This window comes from Eublepharis macularius, chromosome 10 (genome assembly GCF_028583425.1).
Source record: "Eublepharis macularius isolate TG4126 chromosome 10, MPM_Emac_v1.0, whole genome shotgun sequence".
In the NCBI taxonomy this organism is placed as follows: domain Eukaryota; kingdom Metazoa; phylum Chordata; class Lepidosauria; order Squamata; family Eublepharidae; genus Eublepharis; species Eublepharis macularius.
The window spans coordinates 28,334,314-28,357,916 of record NC_072799.1 but is presented as its reverse complement, the minus strand read 5'-3'; the positions used below and the strand labels follow the sequence as shown (position 1 = coordinate 28,357,916).

At 41.2% G+C, this 23,603-nt stretch overlaps 1 protein-coding gene across 1 annotated transcript in view; it reads right to left on the bottom strand.

Moving 5' to 3' along the window:
- NFKB1 (nuclear factor kappa B subunit 1) overlaps positions 1-23,603 on the bottom strand; it is an 80,384-nt gene that overhangs the window by 26,156 nt on the left and 30,625 nt on the right. Inside the window, exons 5-11 of the mRNA XM_054990432.1 lie at positions 23,271-23,369; positions 14,160-14,308; positions 12,301-12,464; positions 11,320-11,478; positions 8,796-8,900; positions 6,059-6,150; positions 4,985-5,123 (exon numbers count right to left, since the gene is read on the bottom strand). Of these exons, the coding sequence (XP_054846407.1) occupies positions 4,985-5,123; positions 6,059-6,150; positions 8,796-8,900; positions 11,320-11,478; positions 12,301-12,464; positions 14,160-14,308; positions 23,271-23,369 (907 nt within the window). The remainder of the gene's footprint in view (positions 1-4,984; positions 5,124-6,058; positions 6,151-8,795; positions 8,901-11,319; positions 11,479-12,300; positions 12,465-14,159; positions 14,309-23,270; positions 23,370-23,603) is intronic.

Below are 23,603 nucleotides of genomic sequence, written 5' to 3'. Positions count from 1 at the left end.
TTTGGAGCCCACCTTTCCAAACTAGCCCCCCATACTTTAATGCAAGCTATTCCAGGTAACTTAGGGAATTTCTGGTAGAATCTCTGAGCAACAGCAACTGCGGGGTGGGGAGGAATACATCAGGGAAGCCCCATTGTGACGGCACTGCTGGGTTTCAGGAAACCCTTAGACCCTAGTACAAAAATGGGAAATGTAAGAACATGTAGGTGGAAGCTAGTTCTCTTGAAATCTGTGGCACTTGTTTCTATGCAACATGTGGTGTTAGTTCTGAAAAGCTTACATTTTACAAAAAAGGGGCTTTTGGAGGCAGGATTAAAGGATTTGAAAAAAGCAAAAGAGAATATAAAGGGAGTCACAAGATGGAGACAGCTGAATGCAACAAGATAGCAGCATAGTGTGAGTACTCTACAGACTTTAGCTTCTCCCATGAGGCCTTTTACCTACTTCAATAACCTCTAATTAATCATAGGCAAATAAGGCATCTAATTGCAGCAGAGATTGGATACAAGGTAGGTCAGGTAATTTCTTTTATTACCAGCTGAGGCAAACCTCAGACAAATTAAAATCAGTTTGTCATGTGTTTCTCATCCTTCCTTCAAGGGGAGGTGTATATCTCTTCCATTCTGGCCCAACAGACAACACTGTGAGTTAGGTTAGGAAAGTGACTCCATGTTTTGTTTTCCACTCTCTGCCCAGCACTTTCTCTTCCCTCCCACCCCATTTCCCACCCCATCACTGATCACTTTCTCTCTCCCCTCATTGCTGCTGCTTTCTCTCAAGATGCAGTCACACTGGAGTTGCCTAGGCCCAAATTCTACTACTCAGTTGCTAGGTAATGCCACAGTATCGACTGTGATCTCACAAGATTTCTTGAGATCTCAGTCAGCATTCTCTGCTGAGAGGAATTAAATTTCAATTGTTTTTATTAAGCTTTTGAATTTTTCTACAAACCTAGGGACTAGTCACAGGGACTAGCTACAGAGTGAGAGCACCAAACGTTTGGCACGCCATTCATACCTATCAAGGACATGAAAGATCCATTTCAGCAATCGGCAAAATTCTGTGCTAAGAAAGATTTCCAGGTTTGCTGAGTGACACACCACAAAAGGGAATTCCTCATTTCACCTATCAATAAACAATTTTCTGACAAACTAATGAGAGACTTTGGGGCCTAACTTCAAAATGTGGTTTTGAAACAATTTGACCAAACTTAGAATGACAAATAAAGAATGCAATACGCTACAAAACAAAACAAACATTTCTTTAGCTAAAGTTCACTTTTGTGTCAGCTTAACAACAACAACAACAACAACAACATTCGATTTATATACTGCCCTTCAGGGCAATTTAACACCCAATTAGAACAGTTTACAAATTATGTTATTATTATCCCCACAATAAACACCCTGTGAGGTGGGTGGGGCTGAGAGAGCTCTAGGAAGCTGTGACTGACCCAAGGTCACCCAGCTGGCTTCAAGTGGAGGAGTGGGGAATCAAACCCAGCTCTCCAGATTAGAGTCCCGGCACTCTTAACCACTACACCAAACTGTCTCTCTATTTTTAGAGGAACTGTAACACGTTGAAGGTCTTTGACTTTGACAGTCCAAAAACCATATTGAGAACTGCTGAGTTTATCCAAAGTACATCTATGTTTAAATATATCAAGAAACAAGAATCCCTTAAGAAAAATGTGTATTTCCAACCTTCAAAATATCAATTCAATGTAGTTTGATGCAGTTAACAGAATAGTGCCTGAATATATATAGTAATTAAGTGAAAGTCCTCTAAAAGTAGCACACCCAGGCATTCCCCTCCCCCCAATAATACGCATACATGCTCAGCTACGCCCAGGATAGATCTGGAGGTGTTGTGGGAGTTTTTTTTAAACTTTCTGTAAAGTTCAAGCACACACCACAAAGTTTTCTGAATCCAAAAAAAAGAAAAAGAAGTGCTCAGAGTTCATCAAACCAACACCAAACCTGGAAATTCCCTGATATACATCACTTCCTGAAAGCAAGGTTAACAAGCAATCAATTTGTGAGCTCAGCTCTTCCCTTGCTTATCCATCTCATATACATGTTGTTGCTTGTTACATGCTAAATTTTCAACCCTTTGAACACTTACATAAATTCTCCTAAGACCAATTTAGCATGTCAGTTTTTGAAACAACAGAATCCCAGCTGGGTTTGCAGCAATGGAAATTTAAGTCATCGTGAGGCTTCTGGTATGCCTTCTTCCAGCCAACCTCATCTGAAAACATGTTTGTTGAGGTTGATCATTCAGTCACACTTGATTCAGAGGCAATAAATTACCCATTCTCCAATGAGGAGGTGACTAGCCACATCTCTGTATAAGAGCGGAACTACAAGTGACAAAAGGCACAGGTTGGACACTTGTCAGCTTCCCTCAAGTTTTGATGGGAAATGTAGGCATCCTAGTCTTGCAGCTTGACTCTCTGACTGCTGTTCAATGGACTTTTCAACTGTCACTTGTCCAACATTCCACCAAGCTGCCTACATTTCCCATCAAAACTTGAGGGAAGCTGACAAGTGTCCAACCTGTGCCTTTTGTCACTTGTAGTTCCGCTCTTAGTCACTGCTCTAGGATCACTCCTTTCCAATTGGACCAGAGATGCAGCATAAAGTGGCTTCCTCTATACAGGGGTAATTCTGCTACATTATAATGGTTGCACTCTGGCCCCCTCTCACTTGGGCTTCTGCAGGAGAAAGCAGGAAGCAGAGGTACTGGAGCACTAGATAAACCTGTGCAGCCAGGACCATTGGCAGCAGCACCTCTGATGAGGCCATTTGGCACAAACCTCAGGCTGCTGACCATGCTGGAAGTAAGGCATGCAGCTGTCTACACCTGGAAGGGGACTCACTTATCTAGCAGGGAAAGATGTAAGAAATTTTAAGAAATGCTGAATTCCAGCTGACTAAGAGTTGAGGTGCTGGGCCAGCTGCAAGAGAGGCGCAGAGGAGGGCTGTAGACAAAGGAGGCGCATACAGGGGATAAGAAGGAAGGGGAAGCAAAGCAGGAGGCAGCTGGAGGAAGACAGCAGAAAAGAAAGAATGAAAGAGAGGGGACTGGGAGAGAGATGGAGACAAGTGGAGAAAGAAGTGGAAAAGGAAGGGAGGGTTAGTCTAAGAGAAAAGGAGATTTAGTATGGGCCAGGCAATTAGCAAGGGACAGCTCAGGTATCAAAGGGAAAGGCCTGGGTAAAGGTAACTCTGGCACCCATATTCTTCTGTAACAAACCCCAAAGACAAAATAAAGCAACAAAGAACTGCACCTGCACTCATTCATAGATAAGTGCTCTGATCTGAGCCTTCCCATAGGAAGCATGACACACATTCAGCGGAAGTACTGTGGAATACACACTCTGGAAGGCAAGGTCAGAGTTCCATAGATTCCGCAAAAACCAAGAATCAAATTTTGGAATTTCCATGGCCTTGCCTCCCTGAGTGCATATTACACAATGCCTGTGCTAAATAAGTGTTAGTATCGTTTTTGTACCATCCATTAAAAAAAAAACCCTCCACCAGTTTTTGTGCAACAACGCACCTACAATTTTAACCTGAAAAAGCTTTGCTCTTGAAAGTCTAGAAAACGATAAGATAGAGGATGTTCATGTTTTTATGACCTCCACAGTCTGTGCTTTGAGATAAACTTCCATTAAGGGTGACCAGAGTGCCAGAGTAGTTTTTGCTGCCAAGGTAGTACAGGTAATGATGGTTTTGTCCTATGCAACAAAGCTATTAATTCACTACTGAAGTTCAATAGACTATAAAGGCCACACCATTCCAATGTTGATATGGATAAATGTCAAAATATCTTTCCATTTTCAGAAATATATATATATGAGACCAGGTAACTAATCTATAAAATATCTTTCCCCCTGCAAAATAATCCCCCAAATTCTTTCAAGGTATAGGCTGAATCAGAATTTCACAAGAAATGACATGTGCAACTTGTTTTGCAAGCCATTGACCTTGGGAGAATATTGTCAATCCAGAGGCATTCCCAGAAGTCAGAGAACCGAGAAAACAGAATTTGTGGCATGTTCCAGAATGATGTAGATTTCATGGGCAAATGGGTTTCAGTCTCAAACAAAAGATTAAAATGTTGTTCCTTTATTGATAAGACCAATAAAACTGTGTGGACAAGGTCCCAACAAAGGTCTTGTTCACGGACAATTCTCAAACTGCAAACAAAAAGCATTGGTGGCTTTACTCGAGGACCTCCATTTGAATGTAAACAAGGACCATGCCTTTTGGTTGCTCTTGCTGCATTTATCAGCAGTCTTTGGATACTGTGGACCATATTATCTTATTGAGGCATTTGGCGGTAGAAGCAGAAGTTAAGGGATGGGCTTAGGATTGGTGTAAATCACTCTATGCTGCCCAGTCTCTACGTAAAGCCCTTCGGAGAAATCATTTGTGGTTTAGACATAGGCTGTCATCAATATGCTGATGACATCCAGCCCTATATTTCTTTATCCAAATCCCCTGGTGATGCTGCAGAGGTCCTGAACCAGGGGCTTACTGCTGTGATTAAATGGCTATAGGTGAACAAGGGTGAATGGCATCCTTACAAGATGGAGGTCATGCTGATTGGGAAGGTTGAGATCTTGAAGAACAATGTGCTTCCCACTAAAGTAAGTTCTGTTCAGTTCTTTCTTCCAGCAGCTGATTAAACAAACGTAAAATGCATGTAGTGCTCAAATAAAAGATAATACACAGATGATGTATTATCTGGAATACCATTTTAAAAGTGTCTGGAATTAAGTATCACTTGTTCCCTAATGATGTTTATTCTTTCCATGTAGCACTGATCAATATTACTTCTTTGCACTCCCACGCCTCATTCCACTGCTAGAATTCTTGACAGCTTCCGGTAGCTCAGAAAACAGTACCTATTTAGTACCTATTTAGTTAACAAATGTTGTTAACTAAAACATTAGTTAACAAATGTTGTAAGTCACCTTTGATTTCAGGATAGTACAGAAAAGGCTTTGGTTCACTTGTCTCCAGATCAGATTTCCTCCGCAGCTGGACAAAAACAGATGCTGGTTTTATGATATTGACATCTCGGTACTTCGGTGTTTTGAATACTATAGCAAACTGCAAGTCAACATAAAATACAGTCAGGTCAGGAATAATGTATTTATTATCTTGTTATACATTCATCCTGCCCTTCTTCTGAGGAGCTCAGGCCAGCATTTCTGTTTGTACATTGTCCCCCACATTGAATGGCTCATTGTCTAAGTTTGGCATTTGAAGCCCTGTTTTATGCACTCCTATGGTCTGAAATAAAGGTAGTGGCAACCAGAGACAGGAATTCTCTGGAGTGGCACTTTGACTGTGGAATGCCCTCCTCACAGCTATCCTCTTGGCATCAAGGCTTTTATATTTTAGGCACCCTATGAAAACCTGGCTATCTGCCCAGCCATTTACACTGTATTTTACCACCTTGAGCCCAGATCATTTTATTGTTTTTGAACTGTCAATGGAAGTTATTCCAATGTGCTTTTCTGTTTTTAATTCTGTTGTTTTACTTAATTATACTGTATGGAAATGTACTTGATACTGATTATACTAAGCTCATACCGTGTAATCCATCTTGAGTCTCAGTGAGAAAGGCAGACTATAAATGATATAAATAAATAAATAAAATACTGATGGTATTTGTTCACATAAAATTACAATGTCATTGTAAGCTGTTTGAGGCCTATCTTATACAACAGCAGCTTTAAATGAATAAATGAATGAAAGAATGAGTTACTATTATTTCCCTGTAGCAATGGAACAGACTTCTTCTTACAGCTAGCAAGAGCTCTGATCAAGCACTGATAGCTGATTTACATATAATGGTAGGAAAGTGATAGCAGGAAATACTGCCTCTGTTTCCCTACTTCCTAACATTTACTGCAGTTTCATTCAAATAAATGGAGTAATGAAATTTACTGTATCAGACTGCAACCTGCTTTCTCCAGCAACAGAAGTTAAAAACCATGGCTGCATATTACCATGAATGTACATTTTCCACTGTCACATACCTGCCTGTGCACATCAGTAGGGGAAAAATCTCCAAATCCTTCCCAGACACCACCATTTTCATCTTCTTCATAAAAACGGATCTGAATATCATCTGCATTGATGAAATAATTTATCAATGGGCTAAGATTTCACTTTACAGCAGTGTGTTTAGTGGTTAGAGCAACGGGTTAGGATCTGGAAGACCCAGGTTCAAATACCCACTCTGCCATATAAGATGGTTGGGTGACCTTGGGCCAATTACGTGCTCTCAGCCTAACCTACCTCACAGAGTTGTTGTGAGGATAAAATGGAGGAGAGATGAACACTGTAAGTTGCTTTGAGTACCCACTGGGGAAATAGTCAAGTTATCAATGATTAATATAATGATTAATATAAATTAATCAATCAATCTCTTTATTTGCTTAAAGTATTTTATATTGTATTTTATACTATGTTCAAAGTAGTTTAATAACACACAATAAAACAATCAGTAAGATTATCACTAAACATTAAAATATACTACTTAGAGATCAATAAAGGCCCAAACTAAACAATGCAGAATGGCTAAAAGGAAAGTATTCTCAGCTGAATATCAAGAAAAGACCATCCCTGTTAAACATCAGCGGAAACAAAGAAACTCTCTGTTCCTCTTCAGACAAACAATTCCAGAGGCTAAGAGTCATAATGGAAAAAGTTCCAGTTGTAAACCTTATCATCTTCCATTGGTGTAGAGCAGACATCACCAATAGTGCTTGCTGACCAGATTTCAGCTGGCATATGGATATAGTCCATCTGGTACATGAATCTTAGATTGTGGAAGCAAATTAGTGTCCAGAGCATCTGATGAAAACCATAATCGATATGGTTAACTTCAGTACATTTTGGTTCTTTTAAATACTAAACACAAACCAACAATTCCGCCTTTTACGAGAAACAGCCAATGAGAGCTGGTGGGAATGCTGGGGAAGGAGTCCGTTGGAATCCAGTAAAGGAGTTAGAGACAAAAGAAGGATTTTGTGGCTGCTGAAGAGTAGCAGCAGATAACACCTGTTCTCATACATTGCAACCAAGCACTGTTAAAAGAGTGTGGGATTTTAAGTTCAACTCTGAACAACAGAGTATTTAAATCAGTTTAACTAACCACTCCATTCAGTTTTGTACATATTGTAAATAAAAGGTTTTGTTCTGCTTAACCCTGGATGAATGGAAGTTGTCAGCTAAGAGGAAATAAAACACACAAATGCACATCAAACATTCTGGACACAACAAACAGGTCTAATTTAATTGAATGGTGGCAGTGTATAGGAAATAAACACAGAATTCCCTTTCCCCAAAAGCCCTGGCCAGTAGCTGGGTGAGGGGTAGTGAATATAGGGAGCTGTCTGTCTGTTCAGCAGAGCCACTGGGAAGAGGAGAGGGAGGATCCAGCATGGATTTGAGTAAGGGTTCTCTACCTGATAGATCAGGGGTCCCCAACATGGGGCCCGTGGGCACAATTGTGCCTGCCGTCAATTTTTCTGGTGCCCTTCAAGTGTTTTTAGAAAGTGGGTGGGGTCCAGGTGGGGCCTTTTTCTCCAATGTTTCATCTCTGTGTTCATATTTATGCTTGCTTTCAAATTTCTACAACCCATACCCTATTGTAATTGTTCAATGAACGTCTTCGTTGTTGATCATATTGACTTGCATTGTGTAACCCACCTTGGGTTTTAGTGAGAAAGGCAGATTATAAATAAATACATGAATGAATAAATGAATATTTTTGTTTTCTTAACCAGTGGATGTTTATCTTCTGTCTTGTAATCTGCCAATCTATACTGAGAAACATCCTATTAACTTTCTTACAATCCATTTCAGCTCTCAAGGGCCAAGAGATTTCATAGAATGATGTCAAGGGAAAACCATACTCAAGGGAAAACCCCACTATGGGGTTTCCATTTAGTAAGATTTTTTTAAAAGTGACACATATTTCTCACTTCCTTTTCTTAGATCAGGAAGGACTTTCTCAGACTTCAGAAAAATTATAGACAGACTCTCAAAACAAGAGAGTAAGCTGTCCTATTAATATCCCTTTACTACAATATGGATTGGCAGAAATAAAAAGGACTGTTTATAAATTTCTTTTTATAGGTTGCCTATTTGTCATACAGCCCGGAAGGCAGTTTACAAACAATATTTAAAAACAAACAGAACACACACCCACACCTCATCTAAATATAATGAAATTCCATCGTGAAAACACAGAAAACATTTTCAACCAAACTAAAAAAAGAACAAATCAAAACTCAAAAAGCCTAATTTTACATACCACCCACATTAAGACAACAAAGACTGCAAAACAAACCGCCATCATTAACAACAATAACAACAACAAAAATACAATCCACAGCAGTAAGTTTAGCAGATTCACAGGGCAAGCCTAATACTGTTACAGCAAAATCCTAAACAGAGTTACTCCAGTCTAAGCCCACTGAAATCAGCCAATTTTTCCAGAAGTGAATGGCAACTTGAATCTGAAACACATGGCCACATTATCCGGCAGAAAACAAATTATTACTCTATTACTCTTCACTGAGAGATGCTCAAATGTTAAAATGAAACTGTCAAATCAAAATCTATGTACCAACATTTTAAAGGGAAATGTTTAAAAGGAAAGCATCACTGCTCTGCTCCCCCCTCCCCTCCTACCCATGCAAATACGTGCAATATAAAACACAAAAGTATGGCTATTCTACAGTCATGCTCAAATGAAACTCTCACCTTTCTGAACTTTGTCACAAAGAAGGTAAATCTCTTCTCCTCCTGTCACACAGCCTGCTGTCCGGTCCATGCGTACAATTTTTAAGTTGGATGCATTGGGGGCTTCTGGTAAATATAAGCAGCAGGAATTAATTCAGGTTGATATGATTCAGGAAAAAAAGTTAAAGCTTTACACATCTGAGAAATAAAAGGCTGGCATGTGGTCAAGGTTGCTTCCACATAGGGGTTTTGCTCTGGCTTGATGTTGGAGCAAGCATATATACAACATCATTCCTTAATTCTCCACTTTGCTAGGATCTTTCCCAAACCTGGGTCGGTCATATATTTTTGGAAAGATCATAGTCAAAGCACATTTGTATGCCATTCCACAAGAAATTGCGTATTTTTGGCAAGACCTGTCCATGTCATCACCATTTTTCTTCCTCCAGCTCCAGTGGTGGCCCCTGCCACTGACATCCTGGCTTTTTAAATCTGACTACAAGTTCCTATGAATTCCCAGTGTCCAGTCGTTTTTGTTGCAGAGATCATTTCCCCCCATTATATACCTACAATAAAAGAAGTGACTTGCTTTTTAATAAGGAAAGCTGGGAATTCAGAGGGTCTAGCTGACAGCTACAGTGTTATTTTATTATTTATTTATATTTACAGTTTGCCTTTCTGACATGCATGGCAGAAATTTGAAAAGAAGCATACAATTCAAATACAGGAATATAGCAATTAAATATTGCTGGAACGAAACATAAGAATTTGATACAACCTATTAAATGACATGGAAACAACCAAGTAAGATCATATCTACATCCACAGACACTACCCAGTAGTATATAGGGCCACTAAAAAGAAGGCATGTATGTGGGCAGCTACTGATTTTGCCCAGTTGCGGGGTTGTATCTGCAGAAGGACCTGTTCAGATGAACGAAGCTTCCATGGTGGAGCATAGGGGGAGAAGCGGCCCTGTAGATATGAGGGACCAAGTCCATGAAGGACTTTGTATGAGACAGCCAAAACCTTACATTGAGCCAGTAACTGATGAGAAGCCTGTGGGGTGACTGCAGAACAGGAGGATAATAATAATCAAGCAGCGGCATTCTGCACCAGCTGAAGTCTGCAAGTTGACTTTGAAGGGAGATGACATAGAGTGCATTACAGTAGCCTAGTGTCAATGTTACCATGGCATGAATCCAGGTGGCCAGATCAGCTGTGTCAAGGTAGGGGGCCATCTTCCAAGCTAGTCTAAGTTGGGAAAAGGCTCTGTTTGCAGCTGCATTTAGTTGCAGTGTGTAAGGATGCCAGGCAACTCTCAAGAGACTTCATGAGTAAAAGTTCTTTATTGATAAGATGCCCGTATCATACACTTATGCCATCCTTGCTAGGACTGGTGGCTACAGACAAGTATCAAGCAGATATAGGTTCCCCAAGGCTACTCCTAATTCCCCACCCCTTTTCTCCTAACAGTCCTCTAACTCTGCAGACAGAGACAGACTCTGCAGGAAAACAGGCTGTGTGATTCATGGACTGCTCAAGGTCAAGCAGGCTCCCAGACTCGGGGGAGATTACAACAGGAACAAATACCTCCTGTTCTCAGTTTCCCACTGAGGTTCAAATAACAGAATTACCCCAACAGCATCAGCATCAGCTGCAGGGGGGTATTGAATATGACAGGTGATCCTGAGCACCTGATACAGTGCTGGATCCAGTACAACCCCTAGCTCTTAACAGAGTCTGCTGGGGTCAGATGAACTCCATCAAAAGTGGAAAGAACCATGTCCTTCAGCTGGGTGACCTTGGGTCAGTCTCAGCTTCTAGGAGCTCTCTCAGCCCCACTCACCTCACAGGGTGTTTGTTGTTGTGGGGATAATAATGGCATACTTTGTAAACCACTCTGAGTGGGTGTTAAGACATCCTGAAGGACGGTATATAAATCGAATGTTGTTGTTGTTGTTATTATCTCAACTTTCCTGATATGTTAATTTCTGATTTAAAAACAAAAGCTGCCCAGTGTTTGTGTGTGGGTGGAGAACTACTGTTGTAAGGTAAGAAAAGTACAGACTTCTAGTATTATGGGAGAAGAAGGGAAAAGTTCTTTCCATCCACTTTCTCCTCCATGTACCTAATTTTAGAAACTTCTATTGCAAGAGCTATTTTATAAAGTTTTAGTTCAAAGTTAGGGTAGCATGGTGTCAATCTGCAGACTGAGGAGTCATCTCGATCTTTCCTTAGGACTCCTTTGAGATCTTTAGGGGAACAACTGCGCAAAGGGAAAATGAAAAGGGGCACTTATATGAGAGAGGACGTAAACAACTGATGACAGGAATACAACAAACATTCTCCTTGCTGTTTACCTAGCAGTTTCAGCATATTGCAGGGAATCATACTTCTTAGATATTATTTTGTATCAAAAACCTGTGACCTTGCTTCACTTTTCAGAGAATGCAAGTAAAAAAGGATATGTGGGTTACAACCCACTTAAATAAGTAGACGGGAAACATACAAACATCACAGGAAGGAGGGACAAAGCACTCACTGCTGTCATATATAGGATCAGATAAGACAGGATGAAGTGTTCTTGTAAAGCTGCCAGTGCTGTCAGGGAGGAAAGCTGTGAACATCAGCCGCACCACACTGAGGTCCATCTCTTTGGTCTGTTGAAGCGCTGCCTGACGAATGATTTCTCTCTCTCGCTCTATGACCAGCAAAAAGGACAGGTGAATTGAGGAAGCCTTCTGTCAAGATGATGTGTATGTGGGGGAGCTAGTTACAGAGACACAGAACTGGGATGGGCATCTATCCATTTGCCATGAGAAGCAAAAGCTTTGGATAAAATAGAACAATGTGATGCAACACCACATATTTGAAACAGAGGGCAATGGGCTACATAACCTGTCATAAAAGAAACTTTCAAAACAGATCTGGCAAAAACATAGGAGGAAAGAGGTCCGTGCAACATCTTTAACATCTAAATCAAAAGAACCAGGGATGTGCCTTGTTCAAAACTGTGGGAGCATAAACAAACTTTGGAAATAGACTTGATAAACTGAAGGGTAAGGTGCATTAGAACCACAGAACCCCTTTTTCTTTTCTATTCTACTTTAATACATTCTATTCTACTCATAATACAAATTCCCTTCCTGTTCAGGGACCTCTAACATTTGAGCACGGCCAGATGTTCTTAGCCCATGGCTCACAGCCAGGGCTTCAGATGAGCTAGAATACAAGTCCAGGGCCACCCCAAGATGAAGTCTGCCGATGTGATGCTGTTTTGTTTATTGGTTTATGTATAGTTTCTTTTTTTGGTTGTATGGGTCCCTTTAGGGAGAAAAGCAGGATACGAATTCTTCCTCCCCTTTACCAGCAATCAGTGGTGGGAAGGGACAAGAAAAAGAAGGGAATGTTTACTTAGACAAGAGTTACTCTAAAATTAGAAGCAGGTATTGAACAGAAACAGTAAGTAACACTTTGATGTGCCTGAGAGATTTGAACTGTTATTAATCAAATTCTCACCCACCTGTGAGCTGCCTCTCCCCTCCACCTTCCGCTTGTATATAGCCGAGTTCAGGGTGCACTAGAAGTCCTGGATTGTAGCCTTTTTTACAGGCATCCATCATGCGTGCTTCTAATGTGTCAAGCACTCTCTTTTTTGTAACATGTAAGATTCCCAGGTTTGGGAAGCTAGACAAAAATATGAGACAATTATTTGTAAAAGTTCTCTGTAGTTTCCTACAAGAATTGCCTATTTTCTTTACCAGTCCTCAGTCAATGCAATTTTAAAACTGGAATTTAAAAATTTCTGCCATGCTCTCTCAGTTTTGCCAGTGGCAGGCATAGTTCTGTTAGATGCCAATAAGTTGTCTCAATACATCTTGAAAATATGGGGGGAAGCAAGTCTCTTAACTCTATAGCTTAATAGCAACAGGACATCAAGCAAGATGCAAAGGCAACTGCAAGCAGGTGCACTTTGAATTCAAGAAGAGTGTTAAATAATCCCAGTTCCCACTAGCAAAAGCAAGTAAGACATTCCAAACTTTCCCTTGCCTCCTTAGGGGAGAATGTCAATTATTCCAGAGCATTTGATAAACAAAAATGCTTAGCAGGAAACAAGAGTAGAAGCAGAATCCCAGTACAGCAAATATGAAATTCTTGCAATCAAGTTGCTGGCATGTTGGGTATTAACATCAAACACAAGAACTTTTCAAGTATTAAAAGCGGCCTTTGCCTCCACCTCACCATTCTTTTCAAGACTAGTACAAGCATACCAAAACACTTCACTGTAAGACATCAAACCAGTACTTATTTGAAACCTGATCCAATCTTGGAACCAGTATTTTGTGTACTTATTTGAACAATAACTTCCCAAAGGGAAGATTAACTGTGATTCGATATTCCCTTTGTTGTTTCATACTAAGAATTTTAGTAATACAGAATGTCCTCAATGTTTATGCCAATTCGCACTGATTTTAATGTTACTGAAGCACAGTGACAACTTTTTGATCTAGAAGGCAGTCCCTGGAATGTTTTAATAGGTGAAAACAGTCCAACACTTCAGGGCATGTCTCACTGCAACACCCTTAAAACTGCTCCTGAAAGTTGGGGAGCTCCTAGGAGCAGCTTCCTACATGGTACAAAGAATTAAAGTAGGAGATCAGGAAAGTTCCAGTGTGCGTATCAAAGTGCTTGGGTACATGCACGAGACTCTTTGGATCTTTGGTTTTAAATTAGGTAATGATTGATTAGATAGTCTTGGGCAATTCATTAACTCTCAACTTCAGTTCCCCCTTTTTAAAAAGGAAAATGCAAATGAGCTTCACAGAAGAAGTGTAAATGGAAATTTTAAAATTGGGTTTTAAACTTTGTGCTTGGCCTATCAAACAGTTTTAGTAAAGTGAAAGATCCATCTTCCCAACTATCTTAAAGTACAAAAGTACAGCACTCCTTTAGACTAGACGTGGTAAGTACCTGTTCAGAACCAATGAAGTTCCCAATGAAATTTATGGCATCATTTCATCTACCCCCTATTATATGTTTTGTTTCTTTGACATGATAAAAACAATCGGCTCAGACTCAGTATGCAAGCTAAAGCACATAAAACGAAGGGATGTTTCATATGTTGTTGCAAGGTTGGGCTCTTCGATTTCCACTATGAGTTGACTACATGTTTTGGTTTTTGTAACTTTTATCTGGGATTCGCATGTCTGTCAAACCTTGTCCTGGAGCCACAATAGGTAGAGATTACTCATAGAGCACTTCTAGTTGAAAGACGGGTGTTCTACCTAATACTTCCTCTTTACAATCTCTGACCCCTGCAGCCCCACTTTTGATACACTTTTGCATGGAAATTTTATCCCACTAATGTATTAATATACTTACCCTACCACAACATCTTTTGGTCCTACATTAACTGTGCATACTCCATTCTCACAGTGTTTCCCCACCAAGCTGTGAGCATGCAGGTGGGGTTGTTTTCCATTTGTGACCAACTGAACAATTACTTTTGCAGGACCGACGTAATTACATATCTGTAAGAAGCACAACAAATACTTTCAGTATGAACCATCATGTGTTATGACTCTAATGTGTGTTCCATTGAGAATGAATTTCAATTTTCAAAGTGCAAAAGCACATTAAAACCACCTTGGGTTGGATCCAGTTAGAGCCAAGCTACAAGTGATGCCTGACACAGGTTGGACACTTGTCAGCTTCCCTCGAGTTATGATGGGAAATGTAGGTGTCCTGGTCTTACAGCTTGGCTCTCCATTTAATTGAAGTTTATAAACCTCCCCCCACACACACACACATAGCAGAGGGGAAGGGGGGTGCCCAGCAAGAGCCTGACACCTGCACTCCCCTCCCAACCGCATGTTCTCCCTCCCATAGACTGCCACTCTGTAAACTTCAATTAAATGGAGAGCCAAGCTGCAAGACCGGACGCCTACATTTACCATCAAAACTTGAGGGAAGCTGACAAGTGTCCAACCTGTGTCAGGCGTCACTTGTAGCTTGGCTCTCAGCTTTTCTGCTGGTGAAAAAAGGAAGGAGGGTTTCTCTTTGAGCACCCAAAATGCAATGCTGGGAATCACGGGATCCGAATTAACAAAACCCGTGTCGGCTGTAGTAATGTGGAGAAATGGGTGAGACTAAGTGAAAAAGCGGACTGGATCCAACCCAATATTCGTTCATATTTCAAAAACAGCCAAGGCATGTAACAGTGGGAGAATATGAAAACGTGAATGTATTTTTTCCCAAAATGGAAATAGAAGATTTTGGGTAATACTTTTAAAAAACAGTTCCAAAGACAGAACTTAGGTGGCTTCAGAAATCTCCATCTGCCCAAACAATTAACTTTCATCTTTGGCACAAACAGTTCTACAGGCCAGACTATCAGCTGTTTTTGAACCCAACAGGCATCTCTTTCTGACCACCCTAGGGAGGGTGGAGACCCTGGGCATGCTTCATTTCTTGGACACCAGCTGTCATGGCCTATAAACATTCTGAGAGGCAAAAATAATCATTTCAGATTTGGTTTATACTAGCAAACGCTCCATGACTCTGGTCATAACTGGGGTTTTCAATGATGAGCTGGATCTGTGACCATTCATCTCCCCCAGGTGCAGCTTTTCAGTGGGGGCATTTTGGGCTGCAGCAGAGGGAGGAGACAGGGAAGTCCCTCCCTGATGAGGAAATCCCTCCTGTCAGTTGAAATTACGAGTGGATCCAAGTCAATGTATTTGGTCTCCCATCCCGAACAGTGGTAGGTCATGATGGCCCCAGGGCTCTACTTCCACAGAGTGAGTGTCCTCTTTCAGCATAGGACGGTTCAATCTTCTTCAACCCACTAATGAAAGTAAGTAATTTCAGACAGAGTTTTCCTATGCAGGAGCTCTCAGAAGAACCAAATATACTTTACTTAAACAAGATACTGGGTTGGTTCCTGTGGCTATGTGAGTGGAAGAGTTGGGGGTGACAGATATTTTTCTGCTTTCTCCTTCCTGCAGCAGCCCTTTGTGACCCCCACCCCATGGCATTTGGAAAGGGTAGGGGGGCGGGGAAAGCCACCAAGCATGGTAGGGCTGCATGAAGAAGGGGAAATCAGGAACTCCACCACTACCATCCTTGATCTATGCTAACAGAAATTTTGCTCCATCATACTGCTTAATAGTGCAAAGATTTACTTTAAGGCCCATGTGCCACAGGAGAGGAGATGGGTATGAGATCAGAAATTCGGCACCAAAGAAGTATTAATAACTAAGCCAGTGTTTTGATCCATAGGTCTTATCCTTCTCTAAGCTGGCAACAGAAGAGGCAACAGTAGTGGGGTGTGCAGATTCATCTATCTAATCTACCAGATTTGGGCTCATGCATTTTCTTAATCAAATATGTACTTTGGTTGACCAACATTCTCATCCAGGCAGGAAATAATCAATTCCTGAAAAAAGTGCTGTGGTGATTTTTTTCAACACCGACAACAATAAAAGTGTTTTGTGTCCCTAACCTGATTGTGATTTAATAGCGGGTAGCCAGCACTGAGCTGACATTTATTTCACCCTAGTTACAGATTAGAGGTGTAGTGTCCATCTGAATCAGAGAATTTTGAAATATCACTTTTAGACAGCTCCACAGACTGCTCGCTTGCCTGCTAGTTCATACATTTTGTTTTACTGCAAATACATCATTCTTTTTCTGTAAAAAAGACAGTAAAATCAAAACTCATACAAGAAAAAAAAACCACCATGACAAAATAAACCAGTTGTACTGTATAAATATGATCTACTGAAAGCACAAACAGAGCACCTGCACATAGAAGATTTCTATGAGGAGAATTCCTCACTCTATTTCCTATGCGTATGCACAGACAGCAGCATGACAGGAAGGGGGGAATGGGACATCTGTGCATGCCTCCCACCTCCTCATCTATGCTCCCTTCGAATGTCTTGCCTCTATATTTTTGGACTTTGCTGCCTCTTTATGACATGATCCTCTGCAGGCTTACCTGAAAAGTAAGATTCCCAGTGATGGATGCAGCTTACTCCCAGCTAAGTGTGCACAGAACTACATTGCCAGTCCTCAATGATGCAGTTACAGCACCGAAGTCTCTCGTCAGGGTCTACATTCCAGATCTAGCAATTCTTCTCCCTTTGCCCCCTCCCTTGTCTGCCTACTTCTTTCCAGTTAGCATGTCAGTGCTTTCCTCCCTCTAGGCCTTAAGCATAGTTCTGGCTAGGGCTGCCAGTCGATGGTGGGGGCAGGGTATCCCTCGCTCCCAGCCTCTGTCTCTTGCCGCCACTCACCTGGCTTGTGGGAGGGGGAGGCCCAGGAGGCAAAAAAAAACCCTCCCAAGCCAGTGCGCAGCAGGCGCACTCCCGTCAGCCATGACAACATCACTTCCTTAAGTGACATCATCGAGCCTGAGAGTGGGCATGCTCTGTGCTGTGTGGGAGCATGCCCGTCGCCAGGCACAATGACGGCATTTCCAGAAGTGATGTCATTGAGCCCTGATGTGTGCACGCATGAGAAAATCCTCCAGGTAAGTGCCAGGTCTCTCCCTCCCCTTGGCAACCCTAGTTGGGACCCAGTCCTAAATTCCTCCCTCCTCCAGCTACTTATTATTGAATGGACCACTATTTAATCTCAGTTCCTTCTGTCAGCCTGTCCTTCATCAATTTCTAGCATTTCTCTTACTGCTCCCAAGCAAACTCCTACTGATTTTAAGTACCATGAATAGGCTTGCCAGCCTCCAGGTGGTGGCTGGAGACCTCCTGGAATTACAACTGATCTCCAGCCAACAGAGATCAGTTCTCCTGGAGAAAGTGGTTTCTTTTGAGGGTGGACTCTATGGCATTATACTCTGCTGAGGCCCCTCCCCTCCCAAACCCCATCCACTTGAAACTCCACCCCCCAAATCTCCAGGAACTTCCCAATGCAGCTGGCAACCCTAGCCATGAAGTTTCTTCAGTTCCATCTCTAATTATCCTCTTTACTTCAGTTCTGTTTTTCTCTAGACCCCATCTTTAAGCCTCATTTGCCATCTACTCTCTTTCACATTCTATTGTGTACAGACAGGGCTTTCAGGGTTTTTCTTGGAGGGGGGTGCATAGTGACAGCATTTATCGGTCTGAGTACTGGCATGGGGGGGGGGGGCTCTCTCAAGTCCTGATCCTCATGGATCAGCCTACCTCACTCAACCAGAGAAAGAGAGAACAGGACCCTCCTAGTGGGTTCTGTAGAGGGAGGTGGGAATTGGTGGAAATCCATGCAACCTTATATATGAGTACTGGTACCTTTTTTAAACAAAAGAGGAAGAGCTAGTTGCCTATTCTGCACTCCTTCTTTCAGCCTCTTTGCACTAGACTCTTAGCTGCTGTCCTTTCAGAAATTCTTGTGCAGTCCTCAGGCATAATCTTTTTACTCTTAGTCAAATTGACAACTTTCTCTTTCCTCTCATAAAGTGGATTACAGAACATTCCAAAGAATTATGCCAGCTCAGTCAATAAATATCAGAGGCTTCACCACCATGAGTACAATATAATATAGATGTTCTTCACCAAACAACATATAAAAGATAAATCCAAAAGGTCTACAAATTGGTCATCATGGGTCCTATACTGTAAAGGGATATGTTTTGATTGATTAACATTCCATTGAAGTCAATAGCAGAACTCCCATTTAAAAGACTGTTTTTGTATTACACTCACAATATGACTTTTGTTGTGAATGCCTTATGATTATGCAGAGCATAGAAGAAGCAATAATACACAAAATTATGAATAAGGCTATTCAGATTCCTAAGAGTATTCCCAACAAACCAATCAAATTTGACAATATGGCCAATGAATACCAACAATGAACATCTGCCCAACCATTTCAGGTGAGTAGTTGTAGTGGTCTGTCGTTGAAGAGCAAGATTCAGATCCATAAGCACCTTAAAGACCAACTAGATTTCCAAGGTATTTTGCATTTGTCAAACACTTATAGATTATAGGCGATTTTTTTGTGTCATCAAGTCATAGCTGATTTACAGCAACCCCGAAAGGTTTCCAAGACAAGAAACATAATAATAATAATAACTTTCAATGTATATACTGCCCTTCAGGACAACTTAACACTCACAGCAGTTACAAAGATTGTTATTATTATTATTCAGGGGTGGTTTGCCATTGCTTGCCAATAAATAGGAACTCTGGCTTTCTTTGGTAGTTTCCCATCCAAATATTGACCATGGCCAACCCTGGTTAGTTTCCAAGATCTGAGGAGATCTGGCTAGCCTGGGCCATCCAGGTAGGGCATATGCATGTTTACCAAATCAAAATTCAAAGTTATTTCAGGATCAATATTTACATGAACAAGGAATTCTAGAGTGCCTCCACCATTACTATCACAGATTACTCCTGTTTGGATGTGTTTATGAAAGCGAAAACCATCACCAGAAATACACTGATAGTATTTACATGATCTCTTACTCTGGTTCTTATATTATGAAAGCAACAATGTTGCTGTTCTCCAAATTTCCAAATACTTTCACTATGTAAGAATATGGAATTCATGTGGGAGAGGTAGGAGTGCTTATGCGAATACTGTTACCTTTTATGTAGCCTCTCCTGCTAACATACATCTTCCTGTGGGATCTTCCTCCTCCCATGTTTTCATATAATATTGCTTTACTGGGAGTAGCATGAGACTGAGCCACTGGGGAACGATAACCACACCTCTCTTTTAATGTAAGAAGCAATTCAATAACCTTTAATCGGACTAAGAGTGATTCCGCACACGCTGGAGAATGCACTTCCAATCCTCTTTATAGATCATTTGGAACGGATTTTTTTGTGTGTGGAACGAAAAATCCACCTCAAACGATTGGTAAAGTGCATTGAAAGTGCGTTATCCAACGTGTGTGGAATCAGCCTATTCTTAACACGGTAAGCTTACAAGAGTCCTGTCAATTAGGCCAGCATTATTTCCCCCATATAGTAGAGAGGTAAGCTGGTCTTTCTCAGAGTGCCCAAAGGCTATCTAGAGATTATGCGGCCAAGAAGATATCTGAAATGGCTCACAGCCCATGTTAACTACCAGATCCTCAGATCACAGCCCATGTTAACTAACTGCGCCAGGCACCAACACAGTCAAAATGAGATTTCTAACATTATACAGTATTTTTAGCTTCAAATGCTATACATGATCAATATTTATGCTTCCTACAGGTGAGTGGCACTGCTTCAGTGGGAAACAAGTTAAAATACAGAGTATCTGGCCATGTTGGTTAATTGTGTTAGAGGAACAATGCCTGATCCTTCATATTCTGTGGGGTTCATAGAGATCTTGTCATCCATCAAAGTGAAGGATTCAGCAACGGGAAGATGTATTGCTGGGGGAGGTGAGGTGAGCGCGTGTAAAAGAGGAAAGCTGCATGCAAAACATTTCTTTCCTGCTTGCTAAACATGAAGCAAGAACAGGCACTAACAAGCCATTAAGTTGCCTTGAGGAACTTCCCCATATTTCTCTGCCAACCTCTCCTAACAGGTGTTGCCATGGGAGGATTTATATAAAACAAAAAAGAAAGAAAAAAACCACAATCTGCCAATGAAAACAGGGGAAAAGACATGGGTAAAGGATAAAAATGAAGAAAGAACAAGTATCAGTAAGGCCTTTGACCTTTTTACAGCTTATATGACAATGTATTATATTTTCCGAGAGAAGCAATTCACAGTTTATCAGAATAAACATGTGATAATTTTTTAAATAAAAAAAATGGTACTGTCAAGGAAAAAAAAAAGAAAAAACATAGTTTATTCAGGATCCAGTGGAAGAGCTCACAGAAGGAGTTGGTATAGTAGCTCTTTTCCTGCCTTCTGCAAGCAGTCCCAAACCTTTCTCTGAGAGCCAAACTACAAGTAGTGATCAAGTGGAGGACAAGTGAACAGGGAGGAATACACGTGAGTCTGTTCACTTGCCAGGCAAGTGCAATTCGTCACTTGTAGCTTGGCTCTGAGGATCTAGTAGAAACAAGCAAATTGCACCACAGAACAGGGCACTGAAGTGATGACTGGGAATAGAGTAAAATCTTCCTCTCCATTAGAGGCTAAAAACTGAGGGTAAAGATTTCCTCTCCATCAGTGAAAAAGGGAGAAAGGGATTTGACCTCATTTCCTTTGCTCCTGAAGTGCTGCCTTCTGTGGCACATTTTGTTTGTCTCCCAATCTCCAGACGAGGAGTTTCATGCTGCCCGGGGAAGGTGGGGAGAAAACCACTCCCCCAACGCCTCCCACAAGCTTTTCCAATGGATCCAGCCCAGGGTTACCCACTGAATGTAACTCTGGTTTCGAATCTTGGTTGGTGACGGTGAGGGAACTAACTCTGGTTAACCTGTGCATCTGTGTTCATATGCCACAGGTAACTAGTTTTGAACTACAATTCATCATGCGATAAGGAAAGAGCAAGGAGCATCGTTGTGTCTACTCTTTATAAAGTGAGGGGATCCATTTTTTTTTAAATAAAAGCAGCTGTGTTTAAGGAAAGGAAGCTTTCTGCTCCCTTTCCCTACCTTAACACACCAAGCTGGAGAAAACAACATGCAGCTAATATGGAATATTCTCCCCCCATATACAGATGCACTTTCTTGCTTTATATGTGAAGCAACCAGGCACACAAATGAGAAGGCATCACCATCTCAATCACAGCCAGAGCTTTTTTTCAGTGGGAACGTGGTGGAACGGAGCTCCAGCACCACTTAAAAATGGTCACATGGCCGGTGGCCCCTCCCCCTGAGCCCCAGACAGAGGGGAGTTTAGATTTTCCTCTGCGCTGCTTAGCAGCACAGAGGGCAATCTAAACTCCCCTCGGTCTGGAGCTCAGGGGGCGCGGCCACTGGCCATGTGACCATTTTTGCCGAGGGCAATTTAAACTTTAAAAAACTTCCCCCTTGTTCCAGCTGACCCAAAGTGACATCATTGTGTGGTCTTGAGTTCCACCACCTCTTTTCCCAGAAAAAAAGCCTTGATCACAGCTAGAGTGGTCCTTCTATTTCTAGAACTCACTGTGCTGTGGCAAAAAAGGATACTTAAACAGATTCAGGGCTGCTGCTGTTGTGTTGGGATTCCTTCTGCTTTAAGACTGATGTTGCTTTGAGAAAAACGATGCATATCTGTCCCTGCTTGCTCAAGCTATGACTGGATTCACTCAAGCCCAATAAAACAATTTCTAGGCCCTTTCCCATTGTCCCATTTCACACCTGTGAAATCTGTTTAGGACGGGTTTCTCAACCGACTGCCATGCAGGAAGGTTGATTTTTACTTGCATTCCAACTTTTATTTTTTTGCTTTTACAGTGCACAAGTTATTTTAGCTTATATATTTATAAACAATGCAGTGTTACCGGACACCATAATGCTAAGAAGTTCTTTCCAGTAATAGAAACTGCTCTGGAACTGATAATTGCTTGGAGATGTGGGAAGCCTGACATTATAATTGGCATTGTAAAATAACGATTTTGCAATTTTTGGCAAAAAAGTAATTGGCATGGTAAAACAATGTTTTGCAATTTGTTTCTTATGATTTGTGTCATCTGAGCCCATTGTCCAAACCCTCCTGATTATTTGTATTCCAAATAATAGCAGCCATGTACACTCCCTTTTATCTGAATTTTTCATTAGCCACATGTTTGGCAAATCTTTCAGGCCTCGTCTTGTACATATGATTTTTATTTTACTCATAAAAATAACCAGCATGTCCACTTCTCAAGGCGTTGGATCCAACCCACTTTCCCAGTGATGAAAAAGGGAGGAAGGGGTCCCCCATGATCACTCAAAATGCTACACTGGAGATCACGGGACCTGCACGGACAAAAGCCTTGTGGAATGGGAGCTGCAGTAGGAAAGAGAATTGAGTAAGACTGAGGGCCAAGCTCCAAGTGACGAATGACACTTGCCTGGCAAGTGAACAGACTCACGTGTATTTCTCTGGCAAGTGAATAGGAAGGAATTCACATGAGTCTATTCACTTGCCAGGCAAGTGTCATTCGTCACTTGTAGCTTGGCTCTGAGTGAAAAAGCTGTCTGAATAATCCAACCCAATCCTATCCTGGTTTGATTTACAATGTTCAGCTAGAATCCTTTTAAAAAGTTGACATATGAAACTAAATTTGAAATAAAAATCAGAACATTTGTCTCAGTGGACAATGGAGATTTCAGATGCTGTTTTACACTCTCCCTGCAACAGCCATTCTCACATTTATTTGGCTGCCAAATTCCTGCTATGCTCAGCAGCACACACAGTTTCAAAACCCTGAGAGTCATTCTTGTTGGCTGCTTGTTACCCAAAGACAGTGGGGTAATGAATTATTATTTGCTTGGCCAATTTCCACCCTCTGTTCTTGAAACAATTGGGTCCTCAACTGAGCCACTGTTTCTAATGCTGTGAATCTTAAACACAATCAAAACTCCAAAACAGATTTATGCCAAATAGAGCACAGCAAAAAAAATTATGTACTTACTTTAACTTGAGGATATGATTTTTTGTTCTTTTCACTAGAAGCCCCAGGAAGTCCACCATGTGATGGACCTTCACAAACATATCGGAAACGAAATCCCCTCTGCAGAGATAAGTTTTTAGTGTGTTAATAAATGACCTTTCATCAGTATACTGGCTTCTTTAATTAAGTAGATAATCATAATTTATCTTCCTTCTTTGTATATGTCCTCTCATCTCAACATCATTATATATACTTTAATACCAGCATAATTTTCAGTATTAAACACCTATTATAAAGGATAGGAAAATACATTCCAAGATGAAATGCATTTTGTTACTGTGTTCTAGGCTCATT